Source organism: Symphalangus syndactylus, chromosome X, assembly GCF_028878055.3.
Source record: "Symphalangus syndactylus isolate Jambi chromosome X, NHGRI_mSymSyn1-v2.1_pri, whole genome shotgun sequence".
Classification (NCBI taxonomy): domain Eukaryota; kingdom Metazoa; phylum Chordata; class Mammalia; order Primates; family Hylobatidae; genus Symphalangus; species Symphalangus syndactylus.
Genome location: NC_072447.2, coordinates 111,573,505 through 111,597,321, shown reverse-complemented (window position 1 = coordinate 111,597,321; position 23,817 = coordinate 111,573,505). Strand labels below are relative to the sequence as shown.

At 41.9% G+C, this 23,817-nt stretch overlaps 1 protein-coding gene across 2 annotated transcripts; it reads right to left on the bottom strand.

Annotated features, from left to right (window-relative positions):
* Positions 1–674: 674 nt before the first annotated feature.
* Positions 675–22,983, bottom strand: PRPS1 (phosphoribosyl pyrophosphate synthetase 1). 2 transcript variants are annotated; one of them, XM_055268063.2, is made up of 7 exons: positions 22,657–22,983; positions 12,234–12,417; positions 10,715–10,813; positions 9,211–9,335; positions 6,354–6,527; positions 3,939–4,098; positions 675–1,757 (listed from the first exon to the last, which is right to left on the bottom strand). In XM_055268063.2, the coding sequence occupies exons 1-7, from the start codon at positions 22,776–22,778 to the stop codon at positions 1,665–1,667; spliced, it is 957 nt and encodes a 318-aa protein (XP_055124038.1). In that variant the 5' UTR covers positions 22,779–22,983; the 3' UTR covers positions 675–1,664. The 2 variants fall into 2 exon arrangements, with proteins under 2 accessions (XP_055124038.1, XP_055124039.1); XM_055268064.2 differs by having other exon boundaries at positions 10,715–10,815; positions 12,227–12,417; positions 22,657–22,954.
* Between the last annotated feature and the right edge of the window lie 834 nt (positions 22,984–23,817).

Sequence of the window (23,817 nt, the reverse complement as noted above, 5' to 3'; positions counted from 1 at the left end):
ACGCCTGTAATCCCAGCACTTTGGGAGGCTGAGGCGGGCAGATCACCTGAGGTCAGGAGTTCAAGACCAGCCTGACCAACATGGTGAAACCCCATCTCTACTAAAAATATAAAATTAGCTGGGCATGGTGGCACATGCCTGTAAATTCTAGCTATTCAGGAGGCTGAGCAGGAGAATTGCTTGATCCTGGGAGGCAGAGGTTGCAGTGAGCCAAGATTGCGCCATTGCACTCCAGCCTGGGCAACAAGAGTGAAACTCCATCTCAAAAAAAAAAAAAAAAAAAAGAAAGTGCAAACATATGTCAATTACTGATGAATGGAGGGAAATGATCACATTTGGCAAAATTAGTTCAAAATGAATAAATCACAGAAACTCTCCTCCCATAAGGAAATACCTAATTTGGATCTTCAGGAATAAGAACCAGAGATCCACCAGACATTATACATGCTATAATTTAGGTATACTGCACAGAATTACACTCTATCACATTCTCAGTAAACTCCAGACATCTTAGTCTTACAGTGAATAAAACTGCTGCCAATGTCTTCTCTTGGTTTAACAATGAAGCTAACGTAGTTTGGAAACAAGTAAGAGCTATCATTGGACAGCAAGACATCTATCTAAACCAAACCTTTAGCAGAGAGATCAGTACAGATTATGATACAGACCCCAAATCACACAGGTACACACACTTTATTAGTTTCCTCTACAAGAGACAATAACATCAATCTTTTTTAACAGGAATCTCAGTTCGAGAGGCCAAATAGATCCAAAGAAGGAAGATGAAAATTAAATACTTAAATTAATCAAAAGGCACTACGATACCACCTAAAACCTACTGCCTCAGTGGCAGTAGGCTAAGGAAGAAAAAGCTACAGCACATCATCTAATGTGAATGTTAGCAATTACATAGCAGGAAGCATGTTTGCTTTCCAGAAGACTATGGTACAATGTTCATTTGGGCCCAAGAGGATATTTGGCCAGGAAAGGATCAAGATAGATGAAGGTAAAGCCAAATTGAAAGGGATAGGTACAAAGGAGAATCCAAGCTACATAGTCAAGCAGATGGTGATGGATCAGGCTTCTTCCTCCCAAGAAACATTTGCTGCACTGTGCTGCCTCCCCCCTCAACCACCCCCCACCCCCCACACAATGTCTGCTCAAGCCGAGCTGCCTGCTCCTGCCTTACAGGGTGCTCAGCTACCAGGACTAGGTTTGGGGTTGCCCAGGGCTCTTGCTATAATTTAGCATAGACCTTGGGGAGAACTGGTCACACATGGGTTGCCTTTGTTGCTAGTTGTTCTCAACAAAGAAAACCCTGAAGCATTCACATGCAAAGTAGTCTGAGCTTCCCCAATCACAGTCAAACACCCTCATACAACATCCTCAAAAGTCTGAAATCTTGCAGCAGCTGAGCTACAGTTAAAGCTGCAAGGCTCACAGAATTATTAAGGAAGCCAGAATGAGATAATGCAGGTAGGAAGTCCCAGCAGTTAATCTCAATCCGTCTTTCCCCAGTTCGGATAAGCTCTAATATACCTGATGTGGGATGTAGAAAGCTACACTGGAGCAAGCCGGGTCTTCTGCTGAATTTGTCATCAAATACCAAGGGGAAACAAGGGTGGGGTGGATTTTATTCTCAAAAAGCCTCTGAAGTTACTCTATTATAAAGGGACATGGCTGAATAGGTAAGAAACGGATTCTCCATTGTGAGTTCTCCTGATGGCTTCTGCAAGGATCATAGAGATGTCAATCACCTAGAAAGGCAAAGGAAATCAGGTTACTATCATATGGTCAGAGATGACTGGCCAATTTGCAGACACTGATGAGCAGCCAGGCAAGTGCCCTTCCTCTTAAAACTGCAACACTGTGCTGTTTCCCTGTCATGAGGCTGCACTCAGCTATTCTTCATAACATTTTTAAGATAGCCACTTAGGGCTGAGCACGGTGGCTCACACCTGTTAATCCTGGCACTTTGGGAGGCCAAGGCGGGCAGATCACTTGAGGCCAGGAGTTGGACACCAGCCTGGCCAACATGATGAAACCCCATCTCTACTAAAAATACAAAAATTAACCAAGCATGGTGTGGTGCATGCCTGTAATCCCAGCTACTCGGGAGGCTGAGGCATGAGAATTGCTTGAACCCAGGAGGTGGAGGTTGCGGTGAGCCAAGATCATGCCAGTGCACTCCGGCCTGGGTGACAGAGCGAGACTCTGTCTCAAAACAACAAAACAAAACAGCCACTTAGGAAAGAGTCAAAATGCTAATTGAGAAAAAACACTGACTCTGGTTCATCAAAATGGCTGGGCACTGTGGCTCACACCTGTAATCCCAGCACTATGAGAGGTCAAGGTGGGAGGATCACTTGAGCCCAGGAGTTTGAGACCAGCCTGGGCAATATGGTGAAACTCTGTCTCTACAATAAAACAAAAATTAGCCAAGCGTGGTGGTGGTGTATGCCTGTAGTCCCAGCTACTTGGGAGGCTAAGGTAGGAGGATTGCTTGAGCCTGGGAGTTTGAGGCTGCAGTTGAGTCAAGATCAGGCCACTGCACTCCAGCTTAGGCAACAGAGTGAGACCCTGTCTAAAAAAAAATGGTGGTGGGTTCGCATTTAAAAATCCTTCCGAATAGGCTGGGCGTGGTGGCTCACGCCTGTAATCCCAGCACTTTGGGAGACCAAGGTGGACGGATCACCTGAGGTCAGGAGTTCGAGACCAGCCTGAGCAACATGGAGAAACCCCATCTCTACTGAAAATACAAAATCAGTCAGGCATGGTGGCGCATGCCTGTAATCCCAGCTACTCAGGAGGCTGAGGCAGGAGACTCACTTAAACCCAGGAGGCAGAGGTTGCGGTGAGCCAAGATCGCACCATTGCACTCTAGCCCAGGCAACAAGAGCGAAACTCCATCTCAAAAACAAAAAACAAACAAACAAAAAAACCTTATGAATGAAAAAAAAAAAAGACTAACTTGAAAAAAAATCCTTAAGAATGATATCACCTGTAATCTCAGCACTTTGGGAGGCTGACACAGGAGGATAGCTTGAGGCTAGGAGTTTGAGACCAGCCTGGGCAACATAGGGAGACCCCGTCTCTACACATAATATCAAAAAAATTAGCTGGGCATGGTGGTGCATGCCTGTGATCCCAGCTACTTGGGAGGCTGAGACAGGATGATTGCCTGAGCCTGCAAAGTTGAGGCTGCAGTGAGCTTTGATTGCGCACCCCGGCCTGGGCAACAGAGCAAGATCCTATCTCAAAAAAAAGAATGACGATAATCCTCCAATTACACATATTAATTTCAAAAAGCTCATAGATTAATGTGAACATTTTTAATTAAGCAAGGCCTTGTTCTTTTAGTGCAAGAGCACTCAAACTTTAGTGTCTAACAATTACTTGGGGAATTACTTTAAAATACTGGTTCCAGGACCTCTGGTTTTATAGGTCTTAGATGGAGCAAAGGAATCTACATTTTAATAAGAACCTTAGGTCCAGAGCACACTGAGAAACACTAAACTTGGTAGAAGTGTACAATCAGTTTAAAGGTTTCACATTATATCTACAGGGGCCGATAGTTAAGAGTTAGATAAACACATACTGTAAAGTATGGACTTGAAAACTTTAATTTGCATCAGAATCACTGGGAGAGCCTGTTAAAATGTTAAATCTTAGGCTCCATCTTCTAGAGACTCTGAGGTCTAGCAATTTAAACTTTTAAACAGGTGATTTTCCCAAGGCTTGTCAGTTTGAAAAGAAAAAAAAAAAAAAAAGGAAAAGAAACAGGTGATTTTTAACTTTTGGATCACAAATTCTGATGACAAGACTAAATCCTTCAGACCAAAGAAAGATACCTTCAGAATCCAGAGACCTAATTCAACGTAAGTAACCACCTCCTAAACACTTAGAAAAGTCTTGTTTTGCACAAATCTCATCCTCACCTGTATTTTGGAGCAATGCTTCATCTTGTCCTCCTGAGGTATGGTATTGGTGACTACTACTGCCTCAAAGCATGCGTTGTTGATGCGAGAAATAGCAGGACCGGAGAAGATTCCATGAGTCAAGATGGCATAAACTCTGGTGGCTCCAGCTGAGAGAAGTCTAGAGGGAAAAAAATGTTGATTTGGATTCATCTTACTTGTCATTGCAGAATTTTAGTCAGGGAGGAGTATATTAGCCTGCTTAGGCTTCCACAACAAAATACCATATGAAAAAAAATAAAAAAAATTATAATGCACAGTGGGTTAGGGGAAAATGTTTTTTCAGGAAAAGAAAATACCATAGAATGGATGGCTTAAATAACAGAAACAAACTTTTCACAGTTCTGGAGGCTTAAAGTCCAAGATCAAGGTGCAGACAAAGTAGGTGTCATGCTGAGGCCTCTTCTCTTGTAGGTGGCCACCACCTTGCTGTGTGCTCAGATGACCTCTTTGTGTGTGAGTGTGAGTGTATGTGTGCGCGCATGCGTGCGCATGGGGAAATGCTGGCCAGTTCTCCAGCATTCTCTTCCTGTAAGGGCATTCATCCCATTGTAAGGGCTCTGCCGTAGTGACCTCATCTAATCCTAAATACGTGCCCCTCAAGGTAACTCCAAATACCATCACATTGGGGTTAGGCCTTAACATTATATGAATTTGGGGAGGACACAATTCAGTCCATATCGAGAAAGAACTGCACTAAGAACTTATCTGAATAGGTCTGAATTAGTGTAAAAGGACTCTGGCACAGACTGCTGCACTTAACAAAATCCACTTCCTCTTCTTTCTGGGCATATAGCTGAACTACATTTCCCAGCCTCCCTCACATAGTTTAGTGTGGCCATGTGGCTTAATTCTGGCTATTAAAATGTGGGCAGACACAACGTACATCAGTTTTTGGTTGGACTTAACAAAAATCATCCAGGGGTGATCCTCTGTGTCCTTTTCCTTTTCTGGCTGGCCAAAATTGAAATGTCTCCAAGGTAATCTTGGAAACTCCATGTTAAAGATACAGCATCAAAGACTGAAAGAATCTGAGCTCCTAACTATTGCTTAGAAAAAATGAGTCCAACAAGAACACTTGCATTGGAGTGTGCCATGGACAAGAAGGAAACTATCATGTTAGGGAGTTGATCTGCTATAGCGACTAGTATTCCCTTACTTGTACAAGGATGAAATGGGTTTTATGAATGTTTACTCCAGGATCCCAAACCAAGAATCATTCAGCACCCCAATTTTTTTTTAGCACCTATTATGTGCCAGGCACTGTGCAAGGCACAGACACAAGAAAGTTTAAAAAAACCATTCTCAGGGCTGGGTGCTGTGGCTCACAGCTGAAATCCCAGCACTTTGGGAGGCTGAGGCGGGAGAATTGCTTGAGCCCAGGAGTTCAAGGACAGCCTGGGCAACATAGTGGGACTCCGTCTCTACAAAAAAAAATAATAGTAATAATAAATAATTACCCAGGTGTGGTGGCACTTGCCTGTAGTCCCAGCTACTCGGGAGTCTGAGACAGGAGGATTTCTTGAGCCCAAGATTTCAAGACTGCAGTGAGCCGTAATTGTACTACTGCACTCCAGCCTGGGTAACAGAGTGAGACCATGTCTCAAAATAAAAATAGAAGTAAAAATACCATTCTAAGAAACAATGCTGCTCATAGTGGCTTGGATTGTTAGTAATGAGGGGCCACTTAAAATCTTAAAGAGTGATGGGATCGGGCTTCAGTTGCAGGAAGATTAGCAAGCATGGAGAGATGGAGTGGGGAGGTGAGAGAACGGTGACTGGCAGTGGAGAACAGAGTGGGGAGGCAATTTAGAACACTGCAGGCAAGAGATGACAAGTAATATAAATATTAACCTATCATGAGATTAGAGTGAAAAAAAGAAGTAATAATGAACAAAAGTAGCAGCCAGTAAAACAGACAGTCGAGAAGTAAGATCAAGGGTTCCAGCTTAGGTAAAATAAAAATATGAGCATACACGCCTGTCTGCTCAGGATTTTTATTTTAACTCGTTAAAACAAGAAACAATCGCATGTAGCATACTCAGGGTGATCAAAAAACTTCGGTAATCAGGCGATGGTTGTCTAACTGTGAATATAGTTAATGTCATTGAATTGTACACTTAAAATAGTTAAAATGGCAAATTGTGTTATATGTAGCTTAGTACAATATAAATTTAAAAAAATAAGAAAATCTGAAAAAAATAAGAGTACTCAACAATTTCTATGTATTATAATTTAAGCCTTGGGTGATAAAAATCTCACAAAGTTACCTATCCCCTCAATTTGGTTCCAAAAGGAATCAGCAGGCTGAAGACATTCAGACAGCAATTGCTAGCTTTTCCTTTCTAACTACCAGCCCCATCAATCCACACTTACTTGTCAGCTGCATGGCAGATTGTGCCACAAGTGTCAGCCATGTCATCCACAAGGATGGCCACCCGATCCTTCACATCTCCCACAAGCACCATGCGGTCCACTTCATTGGCCTTCTTCCGTTCTTTGTGAATCAAGGCAAAGTCCACATTCAGCCTGTCTGCAATGGAGGTCACTCTGCAAAACAGAGGGTGTTCATATGTATGTGTGGCTTCTAAGACAAAAGAAATGGACTAAAGAGGCCAGGGGCGGTGGCTCACGCCTGTAATCCCAGCACTTTGGGAGGCCGAGGTGAGCGGATCACAAGGTCAGGAGATAGAGACCATCCTGGCTAACACAGTGAAACCCTATCTCTACTAAAAATACAAAAAATTAGCTGGGCATGGTGGCGGGTGCCTGTAGTCCCAGCTACTCGGGAGGCTGAGGCAGGAGAATGGCGTGAACCCGGGAGCTGGAGCTTGCAGTGAGCTGAGATCGCGCCACTGCACTCCAGCCTGGGTGACACAGCGAGACTCTGTCTCAAAACAAAAAAAAAGAAAAAAAGAAATGGACTAAAGAATGGGCTTGTTTTGGGGAGGAGAATACTCCTTGAAACCAATAGTTCCCAGGGCTGGAAGAAAGAAAGCAACTATCATTGACTGACTTCTCAAAGGCAAATATCACAAACTGGGTTTTATAAATCAATGCCTCCATATCTCAACAGAAGCTTATGAATGTACTGATCAAACTTAGATGAGTATTCATTCTGGGTAGAGGACAGACACCCTCACCAGTCCTGGGAAGCAGTATAACGCTGACACGCACATTTATTTAATGGATTGGCAGCAGAAGGAATGAGGAAAGAATTAACTAATGCCAGGAGTACACAGACTGTCCCGGTTCCCATCATGGAAGACCCGTAACTGGGGATGTGGTGAGAAGATAACCTGACTGGCAGGAGAGGAGCAGCATCCAGCCTGTTCCAATGCCTGTGCCCTCATCACTTCCCTCAGTGCTGTTGGCAAAACATCCATCAACTGTCACTGTCAACTGTACCTGGACACCAAGCTTGGGAGTTTCTTTCATAATTGCTAGACAGAAAGTTATACCAATTACCCAGACAAGCTGGGCATCTCACCATTCGGTCTAAAGTATCTTCTAATCAAAGAGAATTCTTATTTTTCTTATTAGAAGAGAAAATAAACCAGACTAGGTGGGATAGAAGACAAATTTGTCTTTTGACAAAGTACCACATAATTCAAACAAAAATCTATTCAGTGTAAATGACAGTGAGCTGCCCCAGTGGCATGTCTGTCCGTGCTCCACTGTGCCATCTCCATCATGTGTGAAGCAGCCCGTGCTTGGGGATTTGTCCTGTTTTTTAATGTAGAACTGAACAAACTATAGCATTTTGTCCTGTTTCTCTTGTGACTATGGTCACATGAGTTTTTGCTGGATAAGTGAGAACCTGTGACCACATAATAAGGTTTGAACCATAATCTAGGTAACATTTGTACCTTGATCTAAACCAACCATACCCTGTACTCTCCATTACTGCTGCATAAGCACATAACATCAATGGTAACCAATTTGCTTGGAATGATTACTTATCCAAGGCAAATGCATGATCAATTAGTTCAAGTATCCCAAACCAACCATACTCAAAGGCCAACAAATTCAGTGACCAACAAAGCATAAAAAGGGCTAGAAAAAGTAACTCTCTACACCTTTTGAGGAGAGAACTACTGTACAAATGAATATCACACAGGGATCTCTACCTACTCCCCAAACCCTGCCAAGACAGAAGTGATAGACACTCAACTGGAAAATACTCCATCACTATAAGACAATGATAATGAAAAAAAAAAATCAGGTAGCAATAAGTTGTCTACTAAAGGCAGTTTTCCTATACCTACCTTTGGAAAGAAAATCCTGCCTATTTCAAATGTGACTATTTTCTAAGTCCCATAGAAAGATATGAAAATAATGACCAACAAATTAAATATGACAACTACTAGTTGGGGGGATGTTTCTTAGGCTGTCTCTAGCATTACAGATGGTAACTAGCAATTACATGGGACTCACCAACCCATATATCTGGCTGGATAACAGAACTCAAGTTCTCAGCTTATCAGTTCTGTTGAAGTTACTGAAATAAAAGAGGTTGTTGAGAAACAGTCATTGAAGATTTGAATGGCTTTTAGAAAGTTCTGAATTAGCTCTTCCTAATCATCTATGTTTTGTAGCTCTTCATTCTATTTCCACAATAAGAAGAACATGTGTCACACTTTTGAATGCATTACTAACGAGTAATCCACTAAGGAAATCAAGAGCTCTTACTCTGCACCATGTGAGCTGCAAAGCACTGTTAACTGGCAATCCCTGGCAATCAGTTTGTTTAAAATGTTAAGATCTTGGCTTTAAATAAAAATGTCACACTTTACTTTCCTTCCTGCTTAATATTTTAATCCCAAGGATCAAAATGATCTAACCAACAGCACTGTAAGAGGAGTGTAAAAGCGAATTTGTCCACCAATATGTGGTTCAATAGCAGCTGCTATTCATTAGAAAACCACATTTTCTACCCTTCCCAAAAGGTTTATAGCTGTATTGCTAGCTCTGTAGCGCCTAGTTACTCGAAAGTTATAGTCAAATCCATAATATGATGATTTAGGACCCCTTTTCTGTCTTGTCTTCCGAGTAGTAACTGAAGACAGTAAAAGAGGAGAGGGTAAAACTATATTCAACCCATGTGCTAGCTACTTACATCCATTCAAAAATACTTAAAAACTGCCACTTGGATAGAAAAACTTCACTTTGTGACGCAACCATCTGAAAGATTTTCCCAGTACATTGGGAACAATACTAATTTCAACCATACCTCTTAGCTCCACCAGCATCAGGTGAGACAATAGTGCAGTTCCTCCACTCAGAGATATTCTCCCTTATCCACTTTAGGACAGCCGGCTCTGCATACAAATTGTCTACTGGGATATCAAAAAAGCCCTGTAGAAAGAAGCTGGATCAGTTTTGCTTCCCTTTTCTTCTCTTCCATTTATAAGTGCCAAACACAAAGTAGTAACTTGCTCAGAGAATGTCTTACTGCAACATTCAAACTGATGGGAAGGCAGGCCCAGTGTGGTAGATTATAAAAGCCTCCTTGAATCTGGGCTATGTGAGAGAGCCCAGCCAAGATCAGCAAAGCCAGCCCTCAGTCAACCCACAACTGAACATAGGAACATAAACGAGCCCTTGTAAAGAATGGCTAAGTTCAGACAAAACCATTAAGAACTGCCCAGTCAACATGCAGACTCAGTGAGTTAGTAAATACTGCTTTATGCCACTAAATGTTGGACTGATTTGTTAAGGAATAAAAGCTAATGGATAAACCAGTTAGAGGTGCTATGGTATATAAACTTAATGGAAGCTACTTACGATAAATAGTCACAATGAATAATTAGAAATCAGGAGATCTGTGTTCTAATTCTAGTTGATACAAATTAGTTGTATTTCTCAATTAAGTCATTCCTTTCCGTAAAAGGAGTACAGTCCCTGTCCAATGTACTTCACTGAATTCCCACAAGCTTGAAATGATAATGATTTGAAAAATCTCCTTGAAAAATATAAAATAAAGGTGGTATTCCACCCCCCTTACTTTGGGTTTATGCTGGAAAGTAGCTCCAATATCTGTGGCTCTAAATTTAAGACCATGAGGCCAGGCATGGTGGCTCATGCCTGTAATCGCAGCACTTTGGGAGGCTGTGGCGGGCAGATCACTTGAGGTCAGGAGTTCGAGACCAGCCTGGCCAACATGGTGAAACCCCATCTCTACTAAAAGTACAAAAAAGTTAGCTGGGCCTGGTGTTGGGTGCCTGTAATCCCAGCTACTTGGGAGGCTGAGGCAGGAGAACCGCTTGAACTGAGGCAGAGGTTGCAGTGAGCCAAGATCGTGCCACTGTACTCCATGAATATTCAAGGGGAATAAGAATGATAATAACAGCTCCTATCTATGAGTATCTGTCATGGGCCAGGCATTATAATATGAATTTAATGTTTTACACTCACAATAATGAAAAAGTATATGTTCAGAGAAATTAAGTAACCTTCCCAAGCTTACAAAGCTAGTAAATACCAGAGCCTTTATTCAAAGTAGTTCTGATCCCAAGGCCTATGCTCTTCCCATAAAACTAGACTGCCTCCTTATCTAACCACCTGAAATGACTAAGATCATGAAGTATGCTTAAGGTGAACACATTTAAAATGTTGTTGATATCTAGTTTATTTCAGATGTACTTGGGCATAATTTTTGGCTTCTCTGCGGTCTTCAGCATCATCAGTCCTTTCCTCCCACCTTTCAAACACCAGTATTTAACTTCCACTGATACCTGAATTTGAGAAGCATGTAGGTCCATGGTGATAATATGATCTGCGCCTGCTACAGATAGCATATTTGCAACAAGCTTGGCTGAGATTGGCGCCCGGCTCTAAATAGAGGGGAGGAAAGAAAAGAAAACCAAAAAGCCAATTTGAAAAACAATTCATTTACTCAAGAAACTATTTATTGTGTACCTACTATGTTAAAGGCACTATGGTACCCAGAAATTCATAGAAGGAGACATGGCCATTGACTTTAAGTGGATCATAATTCAGAACAAATATCAAGTGGAACATCACTATTCCAAATCAGGATACACTTATCAATAAAGAAAATACCTTCCTAACTTTTGTTTTCTTAATGTACACATTTTCATCCTATTCAAGTGTTTCCAATGCTCAATTATTCAAACTAGGCAGACTTTAAAAAATAATTTTATTAAAATCTCTTTCAACACATACATATGTAAACCTTTAACACCTAACATGTCAAGGTTTGAAGATACATCACAGAATAGATATTATAGTTTCCTTTGTAAATCACATCACTACTTACTCATCTGGAAGTCAACTTTCCAACAACTATGAACTCCTCAAATAAAACATACTTGCTGCACTGTAAAATAGCAAAGTCCATGCCTTTTTTTTTTTTTTTTGTAGAGACAGAGTCTTGCTCTATCGCCCAAGCTGGAGTACAGTGGCATGATCTCAGCTCACTGCAACCTCTGCCTCCCGGGTTCTAGCAATTCTCCTGCCTCTGCCTCCCAAGTAGCTGGGACTACAGGCGCGTAGCACCACGCCCGGCTAATTTCTTTTGTATTTTAGTAGAGACGGGGTTTCACAGTGTTGCCCAGGCTGGTCTCAAAACTCCTGAGCTCAGGCAATCCTCCCGCCTCGGCCTCCCAAAGTGCTAGGATTACAGGCGTGGGCCACCGCACCTGGCCCATGCCGTTTACTTTATACTCTGTTGGAATAAAAATATCTGACCTTCTTCGAGGCATTGTGTGTAAAATTGGGCATTAATTACAATAGACTTGCAAAGTTTTATGTATATGCCTTATCCTCTAATATACCATGATAAGGTGAGAGATATATATAGTTTATCTATCTATCTATCTATCTATCTATCTATCTATCTATCAGATCAAATATTCATATAACAGACTTCAAGTTTTATGAAGAGGTCACAACTAGGATCCCAGTCTTACACTCTGAGAGGATCTACCATAATTTTAAAAATATACTCCAGTACTCCAGAGGAGTTGGTGCTTAGTCTTACTGATACAATTAAAAATACCAGTGAGCTAACTGAAAGTTATATATGTATCACTGTAATAAAATACAGACTACAAATGTGTTGCTTTATACAAACCAATTATATTTCTATTGTTTTGAAGATAGGGTAATACCTAAGAAAAGGGGATTTTTAAAATTCCCCCTAAATATATATTTGATAATTTTGGAATTTATTTGTGATTTGGGGCAAGTGCTCCTGCTTCCTCTGCTCAAAAAATAAGATTCTGCTCCTACCTTATCTTTTTTATCCTGCCGGGCATAAGGGAAGCATGGGATGACTGCAGTAACCCGGCTGGCTGAAGCAATCTTGCAGGCATTAATCATGATCAAAAGCTCCATTAAATTGTCATTGATTTCGCCACAACCACTCTGAACGATGTAGACATCCTCTCCACGTACACTTTCACCAATTTCCACACTACAATGAGGAAAGAAAGACAACATGAAATAGATTTTAAACCACTGTACTGTCAGCCCTCCATACCCATAGGTTCCACATCTATGGATTCAACCAAGTGTGGATTGAAAATATTTAGAGAAAAAATTGCACCTGTATTGAACATGTACAGATTTTTTTCTTTGTCATTATTTTCTAAATACAGTATAACAACTATTTACATAGTATTTATATTGTATTAAGTATTATAAGTAATCTAGAGATGATTTAAAGTATATGGCAGGGCTGGGTGCAGTGGCTCACGCCTATAATCCCAGCACTTTGGCAGGCCAAGGTGGGTGGATCACTTGAAGTCAGGAGTTCGAGACCAGCCTGGCCAACATGGCGAAACCATGTATCTCTACTAAAAATACAAAAATTAGAAGGGCATGGTGGCAGGCGCCTGTAGTCCCAGCTACTCGGGAGGCTGAGGCACGAGAATTGCTGGAACTCAGGAGGCGGAGGTTGCAGTGAGCTGAGATCACACCACTGCACTCCAGCCTGGGTGACAGAGTGAGACTCTGTGTCAAAAATAAAATAAAATAAAATAAAATAAAATAAAATAAAATAAAATAAAATAAAATATATGGGAGGGCCTGGCATGGTGGCTCAGCACTTTGGGGAGGGGGGGCAGGGTAGAAGGAGGATCATTTGAGCCCAGGAGTTCGAAACCAGCCTGGGTAATACAGTGAGACCCCATCTCTACAAAAAATAAATAAATAAAAATAAAGTATAAGGGAGCATGTGCATAGATTATTTCATATGGCCGGACGTGATGGCTCATGCCTATAATCCCAGCACTTTGGGAGGCTGAGGTGGGCGGATCACCTGAGGTCAGGAGTTTAAGACCAGCCTGGTCAACATGGTAAAACCCCGTTTCTACTGAAAATAAAAAAATTAGGGTGTGGTGGCTCATGCCTGTAATCCCAGCACTTTAGGAGGCCGAGATGGGTGGATCACCTGAGGTCAGGAGTTTAAGACCAGCCTGGCCAACATAGTGAAACCCCGTCTCTACTAAAAGTATAAAAATTAGCCGTGCATGGTGGCACATGCCTGTAGTCCCAGCTACTCCGGCAGCTGAGGCAGGAGAATCACTTGAACCCAGGAGGCAGAGGTTGCAGTGAGCCGAGATCACACCACTGCACTCCAGCCTGGGCAAGAGAGTGAGACTCCGTCTCAAAAAAAAAAAAATTAGCTGGGCGTGGTGGCAGGTGCCTGTAGTCCCAGCTACTCAGGAGGCTGAGGCAGGAAAATTGCTTGAACCTGGGAGGCAGAGATTACAGTGAGCAGAGATCGTGCCTCTGCACTCTAGCCTGGGTGACAGAGCAAGACTCCATATCAAAAATATATATATATTTTTATATATTTATATTAACACTATTTCATATCTGCAGATTTGGTCTTGGGACAAATCCCCTGTGGATATTGAGGGATGACTTTACTATACTTCTATAGACAATAAGGTCTAAGAAGAACAGCTTCCCTACTAGTATGCTGTGAATGGTTACAGCTACATGTGGATATTGATCACCCAGGCTTCAGGAGATCCTCTGAAGGAGCCTCTATACCAGAAGCAGTTCACTGCCTCAGTTTACTCCAGTGCACTATACAAATATTACCATTTTCTATGGTAATATTTTCTAATATTACCATGTGACAGACATGAAAAAGATGCATGAAATGGTTGGCACGTTAGTCTAAAGTACTTACAAATAACCGGACCATAATTTTAGCAGGTGGCCTGTATCTCATTTCATATAGGTACATGTGATGTACATAAAATTTGATGCATCACTTATTACTGTTACAGAGTCCATAAATAGCAAAAGAAGTAGAAATATCATAAGGAGTGAATCACTACTGTTCTATAATGACACTTTAACAGAAGACAGTACCACCTCTACCATATTGGCAATTTACCCAGTAAATATTAAATGTTCATATGCTCATCACTGTACTAGGTGCTAGGGAAACAATGGTGAATAAAATGTGGTCCTTGCCCTCATTCTGTTAACTGTACTCTGGTCCAATTACTAAGTAACTCCATAGGAATTTACTCTAAGTATGAAGTAGGGCTATATTTTACCACAAAAGTTTCAATGCCCATACTTGGGTCTCTACCAAGTAAAACCTATCATCTAGAAAAAAAAAATCACCTCTTCCTGTTCACCAGGTTTAAAAAAAAAAAGAAAATAATTTAAAAATTTTTTAAAATCACCTTAGTGATACCTCAAACAACACTATATTCCCAATTAATCCTCTAGGTGAAGTAGAGGCATATGTGTGTATATACACAAGTAGATCAGAATGGCTGACAATACCTATTGAATAAGAGAAAACTTCAGTTCAAATCAAAAGGCAATAGAGTCATTAAATAAAAGATCCATACTTCTATCTCACTCTAAGCACTATCTTCTGTGTGGCTTCAGGAACTACCTACTGTCCTATTTCTGTCAAGATCACTTTTACCCACCCTTCTCTCCCCAAACAAAACTTCAAGGAGAACTCCAAAAGGGACTTATATGAAAACTGGCAGAGGCAATTCTATTGCCAGAAGAAGCTGACATAGGAGATAATTACTTATTTATTCCTTTCTAACCCAAGATGAAAGGGAGCTGGGAGTGGTGGCACATGCCTGTAATCCCAGCTACTCAGGAGGCTGAAGCAGGAGGTCTGCTTGAGCCCAGGAGTTCAAGTCTAGCCTGGACAACACAGGAAGACCCTCATCTCAAAAGCAAGAAAAGACAAATGGGGTTAGTTTATATTGTAAAGCAAGAAAAATAAAAGCAAGTGAAAAAAAAATCAAACTAGAAACCAATTAAAATCAAGGAAGCTGAGATTCCTGGCAGCCAGAACAAAAAAGAAAATGCACTAGTTTAGGATAAACCTTTTTTAAGACTGGACGCAGTGGCTCATGCCTGTAATCCCAGCACTTTGGGAGGCCAAGGCAGGCAGACTGCCTGAGCTCCCCATTTCGAGACCAACCTTGGCAACATGGCGAAACCCCGTCTCTACCAAAAAACACAAAAATTAGGCATGGGGACATGCATCTGTAGTCCCAGCTACTTGGGGGGCTGAGGCAGGAGAATCGCTTGAACCTGGGAGGCGGAGGTTGCAGTATGCGGAGATGAAGCCGCTGCACTCCAGCCTGGGTGACAGAGCAGGACTCCGTCTCAAAACAAAACAAACAGGCAGTGGTCATTTCAAGGGACTTTTGGGACGTTTTCAGTTTTTTTTTTTTTTTTTTTTTTTTGAGACAGAGTCTTGCTCTGTCGCCAGGCTGGAGTGCAGTGGGACGATCTTGGCTCACTGCGACCTCCACCTCCCAGGTTCAAGTGATTCTCCTGCCCCAGCCTCCCGAGTAGCTGGGACTACAGGCACATGCCACCATGCCCAGCTAATTTTTTGTATTTTTAGTAGAGACAGGGTTTCACCATGTTGGCCAGGATGGTCTCGATCTCTTGACCTCGTGATCTGCCCGCCTTGACCTCCCAAAGTGCTGGGATTACAGGTGTGAGCCACCATGCCCGGCCCAGATCTTTCTTTACTACTAGCTCTACCCTTTGAGAGATTTCAAGCTAAAAGAGTCACTTTTAGGTTTTATGTTAAACAACTCTGTGGTTGGGAGGCAGAGGCAGGAGGATCGCTTGAGCCCAAGAGTTTGAGACCAGCCTGGGTAACATAAAGAGACCTCTTCTCTACAAAACAATTTAAAAATTAGTCAGGCATGGTGGCAAGTGCCTGTGATCGCAGCTACTGGGGAGACTGAGGTGAGAGGATTGCTTCAGCCCAGGAGTTAGGAGCCATGTTCATGCCACTGTACTCCAGCCTGGGTGACAGAGTGAGACCCTGTCTCAAAAAAAAAAAAAACAAAAAAACTCAGAAAATTTTAATCCTGCTCACATTCATCCTCCATATATCAGCTCCTTGACCAAAATATCCATTTCCCTGGAGGAGAATGAAAGTCAGGCAGGCATATTGATTTCCAATCATGTATCAGAAGCCTATGGCTCTTGTTTCAGTCAAGAACACAGAATATCATCTGTGCTCCAGACATTCACTTGCCAGAGTCAGGATGTTTGCTTAAAAGTTGGAGAACAAATGAACAAATGTAGTTTGACAATTGATATCAGACAGTAAAAGGGACAAGCTATTCCGCTATGTTTTTAAAGCTTTATCATTATCAAGTAAGACCAGAAAACAACATTCTTAGACCACAGCGGCTTATCTCCCTTTACAAATGCCTCAAGTATCAGTCAATATAAAAAATACCCACAAAATTGCTATATTGTGCATGATGTTATTCGATATCACTATTTAGAGGTCTCACCCATAAAATTCTTAGGATTTTTGCCTGGAAGTTTCTAAATAACTTTATGAAAATAAAAACACATAATCCATTGCATATGCCTTTATCCCTCTGGCTGTCAGGAAGCCAAGGGATACAATTAAAAAAAAGTAACACTAGGCTGGGGCGGTGGCTCACGCCTGTAATCCCAGCACTTTAGGAGGCCGAGGTGGGCAGATCACCTGAGGTCAGGAGATCAAGACCATCCTGGTTAACATGGTGAAACCCCGTCTCTACTAAAAATACAAAAAAAAAAAAAAAAAAAAAATTAGCCATTAGCTGGGCGTGGTGGCGGGCACCTGTAGTCCCAGCTACTTGGGAGGCTGAGGCAGGAGAATGGCGTGAACCCGAGAGGCAGAGCTTGCAGTGAGCCGAGATTGCGCCACTGCACTCCAGCCTGGGAGACAGAGCAAGACTCTGTCTCAAAAAATAAATAAATAAAATAAAAAGTAACACTAAACTTTAGAAATTGTTTTATGCCAAATAGTTGCCACAATTACTGTAGTCCACGGTTCTATAAGGCTTCTGATACCTACCTTAACAAATGGTTTGTACTTGTGACTATCAAACATACTTCAAATCCTTTCTTGAAAGCAGGTGAGATATTATTTAAAAATTAAATTATCACTGCTAATTAAAACATCAAAGGGCATCTGATAAATATATAGCTTTAGTAGAGGTGATTATTTTATTTATTTATTTATTTTTTTTTTTTTGAGACGGAATCTCACTCTGTCACCCAGGCCGGAGTGCAATCGTGTGATCTCTGCTCACTGCAACCTCTGCCTCCCGGGTTCAAGCGGTTCTCCTGCCTCAGCCACCCAAGTAGCTGGGACTACAGGTGTGTGCCACCACGCCCAGCTAATTTTTGTATTTTTAGTAGAGACGGGGTTTGCCACATTGGCCAGGCTGGTCTCGAACCCCTGACCTCAGATGATCTGCCTGCCTCGGCCTCCCAAAGTGCTGGAATTACAGGCATGAGCCACCACACCCAGCCGAGGTGATTATTTTAAAAATATACATATTCTAACATCACATAAGGCTTGAATAATAATTTTTTATAAATCACTTATCAAACAAAAAATAAAAATAAATAAAAATCACTTATCAGCATACCACCCAATACAGTCGCGAGTACCATTTTTGTTATTATATCACTTAATAATCAACCAACAGCTCAGCTATTTCTCAAAGCCAAACTTTCTTTTTTTTTTTGAGACGGAGTCTCGCTCTGTCGCCCAGGCTGGAGTGCAGTGGCTTGATCTTGGCTCACTGCAAGCTCCGCCTCCCGGGTTCACACCATTCTCCTGTCTCAGCCTCCCGAGTAGCTGGGACTACAGGTGCCTGCCACCATGCCCAGCTAATTTTTTGTATTTTTAGTACAGACGGGGTTTCACCGTGTTAGCCAGGATGGTCTCCATCTCCTGACCTCGTGATCCACCAGCCTCGGTCTCCCAAAGTGCTGGGATTACAGGTGTGAGCCACCATGCCCGGCTCAAACTTTTTAAAATTAAAAGCTACTTTCAGCATAGAAGGGTGTTTGTTATAAGGCATGTATCTAATAACTTGAAAAGGTTATTTAACTGTTTAAAAAATGTGGGGCTTTTGAAAAGATCTTACAAAAATGAAATAAAAGCAGAGAAACTTAGAAAGAAAATACATAAATAAAACAAGGTGGTGCAAGTAAACTAGGTGATACTGCCTTGTTTTAATGTGTATAATTCTAATTTCACTTATTAAGACCAATCTTTCCCTACAGTAGTACTACAACATACAGACTTTGACAAAGTCTTAAAAAGTCCGTGAATTGCACTCCCATTATACAGCTTGGTTCAACAAGTCCTCTAAAAATCTTAACCTTATTCTTATGGTTTCTTCTAAGTTATGGCAGTGATTGAGAAGAACACTTGTGCCTAAAACCTGTTTGCTCCTAACATAATCTATTAAGTGGAAAAACCTAGTTCAGCAATTTAGAGAGTAATACTCCTTGTTCTCTCCCTCTAGTTAATGGAGTGTTCTCCAAATGGCTTTGGGCCAATCATTCTCTCAGCTGTTTTGGTGAGGCCAGAAGACTGGCTATGTCTATCCAATGAGTGAGAAAACTAGCGTCTCTTTTCCCTTTCCTTTAAGGTCAGGCATAAGTGTATCCAATTGAAATGGAATGCAGGAAACACCAAAAGTGAATCTAAAAGGTGGAGAGTATTCTTAAAATCTGAAGAATTTAGATTATGGAGATATTGGCATGTGCAAAATACATGGGATTAACTAACCACAACCAGAAGATACAGTTCTCAGGAAAACCCTAGGCAACCAAAGTTCAAGTCTTCCTCCTCTCAGCTCGTACAGAATAACCAAATAAACCAAAGTTATTTACAAATATTGAAGAGAATAGAGTCAAAATTTGAGAGTATCTAAAAGTTTTTAAAGCCAGGTGAGAGATCTTGTCAGCAAAAATTTAAAGGAACAATAATACCCAGAGCTGGGCAAGTTACTCTGCATCTTACTGTAGTTCCCTTCTCCGTAAAATAGGGATAGTAAGAGTTATTCTTCATAGCAGTTTTGAGGGGATTAAACACAATGTATACTAAATGCTTAGCATGGAAACTAGCACATCTTAGGCATTCACTATACATTAAATATTATGGCTGGGCACGGTAGCTCACATCTATAATCCCAGCACTTTGGGAGGCCAAGGTTGGGGTGATCACCTGAGGTCAGCAGTTTGAAACCAGCCTGGCCAACATGGTGAAACCCCGTCTCTACTAAAAATACAAAATATTAGTCGGGCGTGGTTGGACATGCCTGTAATCCCAGCTACTCGGGAGGCTGAGGCAGGAGAACTGCTTGAACCTGGGTGGCGGAGATTACAGTGAGCTGAGATCGAACCACTGCACTCCTGGGCAACAAGAGTGAAACTCCACCTCAAAAAATAAATACATAAATATTATTAATATTGTATTATTGCTGATGAGACAGATTGGTTCAACTTTTCTGGGGAATAATTTGGCAATAGGTATCCAAAGCCTGAAAAATGGTATCTACCCTTTAACCTAATAATTACCTTTCTAGGGATTTACTCTAAGGAAATAATCAGAAATGGTCAAAGATTTATGTTCATGGATTTTCATATAAAAGCATTAGATCAAAAACTGGAAAAGTCCAATAAGAATTTGGTTATATAAAATTATGGCATAACCATAAGGTAAGACTATATAGCTATTTAAAATCACATAAACTAGGCCACCTCAGTGGTGCATGCCTGTATTCTCAACTATTTGAGAGGCAGAGGCAGGCAGATCACTTGAGCCTGCGAGTTTGAGGATGCAGTGTGCTATGATTGTGCCTGTGAGTAGCTATTGGACTCCAGCCTGGGCAACATAGTGAGACCTCATCTCTAAAAAATAAATTGAAATATTTAATAATAAAAAAAGAAAATCATATATACTAAATATTAAAGGGAGAAACTGTTCAAAATATATTGCTAAGTGAAGAGAGCTATAAATGTGTTAAACATTCTTGAAAAAGTATATCTTACACAAATATCTGGGAGGTCAGAAATGATAATGTGACATTTATGTCAGGTGGTGGAATTAAGAGGCATATCTTCTCCCTTCCGTGTTCTACATTTTCCACATTTTCTGCAATATTATCACCACCCCTTCTTGTCAACATTTACTGTTGTACTTATTATGTTTTGGACAAGATCCTAAGAACTTTACTTCTATCTCATTTAATCCTCCTAACAACTGTACAGGTAGGTACTACTTTACAGATTAGATTATTGGGGCAAAGAAAGGTTAAGGATTCAGATTCAAGTTCTCTGATTTCAGCACTTTAACACCCACCCCCTCCGCGTGCACGCGCGTGTGTGTGTGTGTGTGTGTGTGTGTGTGTGTGTGTTTCCTAAATAACTAGACAGCCAAGGATGATCCTTATGTTAGAACAAAAGCTACTCTGCTCAAGAGAGCATCAACCAAGAGTCACCTGGGGGAGCAGTTATGGGGGCAGTTACCATTTCTTCAGTGTAGGAAAAACAAAGATAGGGGGAACTCCACAAAAAAAAAAATATGTGATTATGTTCAATGAAGATTTCAGAATATCTAGGAAACAAGAAGCTAATGATTAAGCCAGAAACAAGAAAATCTAACCAGTCAGCAATTATCCATGTTGGACTTAATAGAAATCAATCAGTAGAAAACTAAGTTGTCCTCCCCCTCTCCTCTCCTAATATAGCCTCAGGTTCTGGGGTACTGCATTATGCAGAGGGCAGAAGGATTAACACAAGGAGAAAATAAAGCTTTCATGCCTTCACATTTTTCCTAGACGCAAAGGAAAAGGATTAAATATCCACAGGGGCCAAAGAAAACCTCTAAATGAAAAACATTCTTGTCCCCTAACCATATTGCCAATCACAAAGTCTAGTCCTGTTTGTATTCTTTATTAAGGCCCATGAGCCATAATGGTTTGGAAAAATCTAAAGACAGCAGTTTGTAAGCCTCTTTTAACTAAGGTATTGCCTGGTTACAGATGGCAATGTTTACACTACCATTTGCATCACAATCAGTAGCACAATAATTCGGTTAGAAGCTGTTCATTATCGATGACATTACTTTATCAGCTGGGTCTAAAAGAGATAAGGCGAGTTAAACTTGGAAATCAGTCCAAAGAAAACAAAAAAGTAAGCAAAAACATTCAGGAAAAAATATTCGAAATATTCTTATCTGATTATTAGGTGAAAACTTTCCCCTTAACAGATCTGTAAGATTGTGGGCAGGGCTCTGATTTAATCGACAGGCTAACAATAAAATACAAATTACACCTATCAGAAACTAAAGATCCCACACTTAGGTGGAAGGGGCACTGAAATAAGTCATCTCTAAAACAGTCCCATGGTGCCGGTAGAGGGTGTAAGTCGGAGTCGAGGAAGCAAGTTTTACGGCAAGGCAATGGAAAAAATGCAAGTTGCAATGCACTGTCCAATCCTGGTCTTGCACTACATTACCTGTCTTCAATTATCTTTAACATTCAGGTATAAAATTGTTTCCTAAATTCCCTACACAGAGCTTAAAGAAGGAGCCAAGTCCAGGATGGACTCGGTTACTGAAAAATACGCTTTTGTATTATCTGTACCACTAGCTGCACTGGGGAAGGTCAAACATTCCAGAATTGAGATTTCCAAGATTTTTTGGATGGCTCAAGCTGAGATGCTGGCTATCAAGGATGCAGAGTCAACGCATCACTTTAACAAATCAACTAGATTTATGGCTCCAATTACTCAGGTAGATGATTCATAAGATGAGAAAAGCCAACGCTTGCTGATCTAAGGGAAGTCGTAATAATTTTGGCGCCTGCAGTACACAATGTCGGTTTCCCTCAACACCAAGCCGAATGGACCAACACCATTTCGAATTAAAAAGCTGCTTATTGGACTCTAGGAAAAGAAAGACCAGGAGAGCTCAGTACGCAGGTAGGCTCTCTAAATACAAGCTAGTCTAAGAGCTGAAGCAACCCAGTCCAGCCTGGGTGGCTCAACAGCAAAGCCAAGCCACGTGTCCCTACCGCCCTGGCTAAGCGTCGGTCCCCTCTCGTCGCTCTATGCAGCCACTATCTATTGGGTCCCCCAGCCCTTGCCCTCAAATGCAGAAGCTTTGCCTCACACTCCATCTTTTGACTCCACCCCACCGCACGGTAAGAATGAACGTGACCCTCCCGCGAGAGGTAAAATAACGGAAACAGCCCGTGGGGTAGGCTAGTCATAGAGCTGCACCCTCTCCCCCCATCCCCCAGTCTGAGCTCAAGCGGCGACCCCATCCCTCCTATCCTCCGCTGCCTGGGCAGGTGAGGTCTAGTCGGGGTCCCAACTTGGTCCTTACCAGGTCTCCTGGTTGCTGAATTTCTTAGTCACCACCTTGCCTAGCTCCAGGCCCAGGCGGTCAGCAATTTTCTGAGATAAGTCCTGGTGGGAGCTGCCGCTGAAGATTTTGATATTCGGCATCCTGGCCAACTACCCTAAGCACTCCGTTAAGCGATCACGGCTGCTGCAGAGACCGGAACCTAAGTCGGCCAGAGACTCAATACTAAGCGCTTTGCGTTGCTACTCCGCCATCTTACATTCCCGCCCGGCGCGCGGCTCTAAATTACCCAGACCGGCGGAGGTGGGGTCAGCGGCGAAGTCCACACCCCGCTGGCAACGATTAGCTAAGAGGGAGCGAAGGGCGGGGTTTGGTCCTCGCTGTAGCTCTGCCTCCTTCCGATTCTCTCAGGTATTGGCTGATGAGCATGAACGGGGGCGAGACTAACCCATAGCCCGGCCCCCTGTAGCTAGGCGGTCGGGGACAGGAGACGTTCGACTAGGGGTGGAGGGATGCTGGTGACGTCTGGGGCCAGATCGTTCCCGCTAGCGGGAAATCAACCATGCCTGCTTTTTTATTTCCCCTCCCTCAGCGCAGGAAAGTAAGTCTGGCTCTGGTTTACAGTTTCCGTTAAGAAAATCTGTTTATCAGGATGACAGCCACGAGTTTGCATGTTTCTGAACACATTTTTTATCTCTTTATAAGGATGGGGCTGAATTAAAACACTTTTACATCACAGATGTGCATGCAAAGAGTTTGCTTGCCCATTGTAATTGCAGTGTCGCCTTTGCCTGCAAGACAGTTTCCAAGGGGGAAGTGACTGAAGGCATGCCACCTGAATCATCCAAGAGGCACTGCAAGAGAAAGTTGTTTTGTTTCTAGTGCTGCAACCAAGTATGTTGAAACAAGTGAAGGAGGATGGGTTTTCCAAACTATCTGGACAATAAAGATTTAACTTTTATAGCCCTTGGAAAGGAAAGAAAGTATAGTGTTCTATGGGACTTCAGATAAAGAGCCCTGAAGGGATTTGAAAAAACCTGGGTTTTTGTCCTGTCTGCCACATGTAAGCCTCAATGTCATCATCTACATGTTGCTAATGTGGCCTTTTACACCATGTTTTATTATTTTTATAGTGATACTTGTTAATTGGACCTAAGTGAGCCTTTATTCTTGCACCACGTT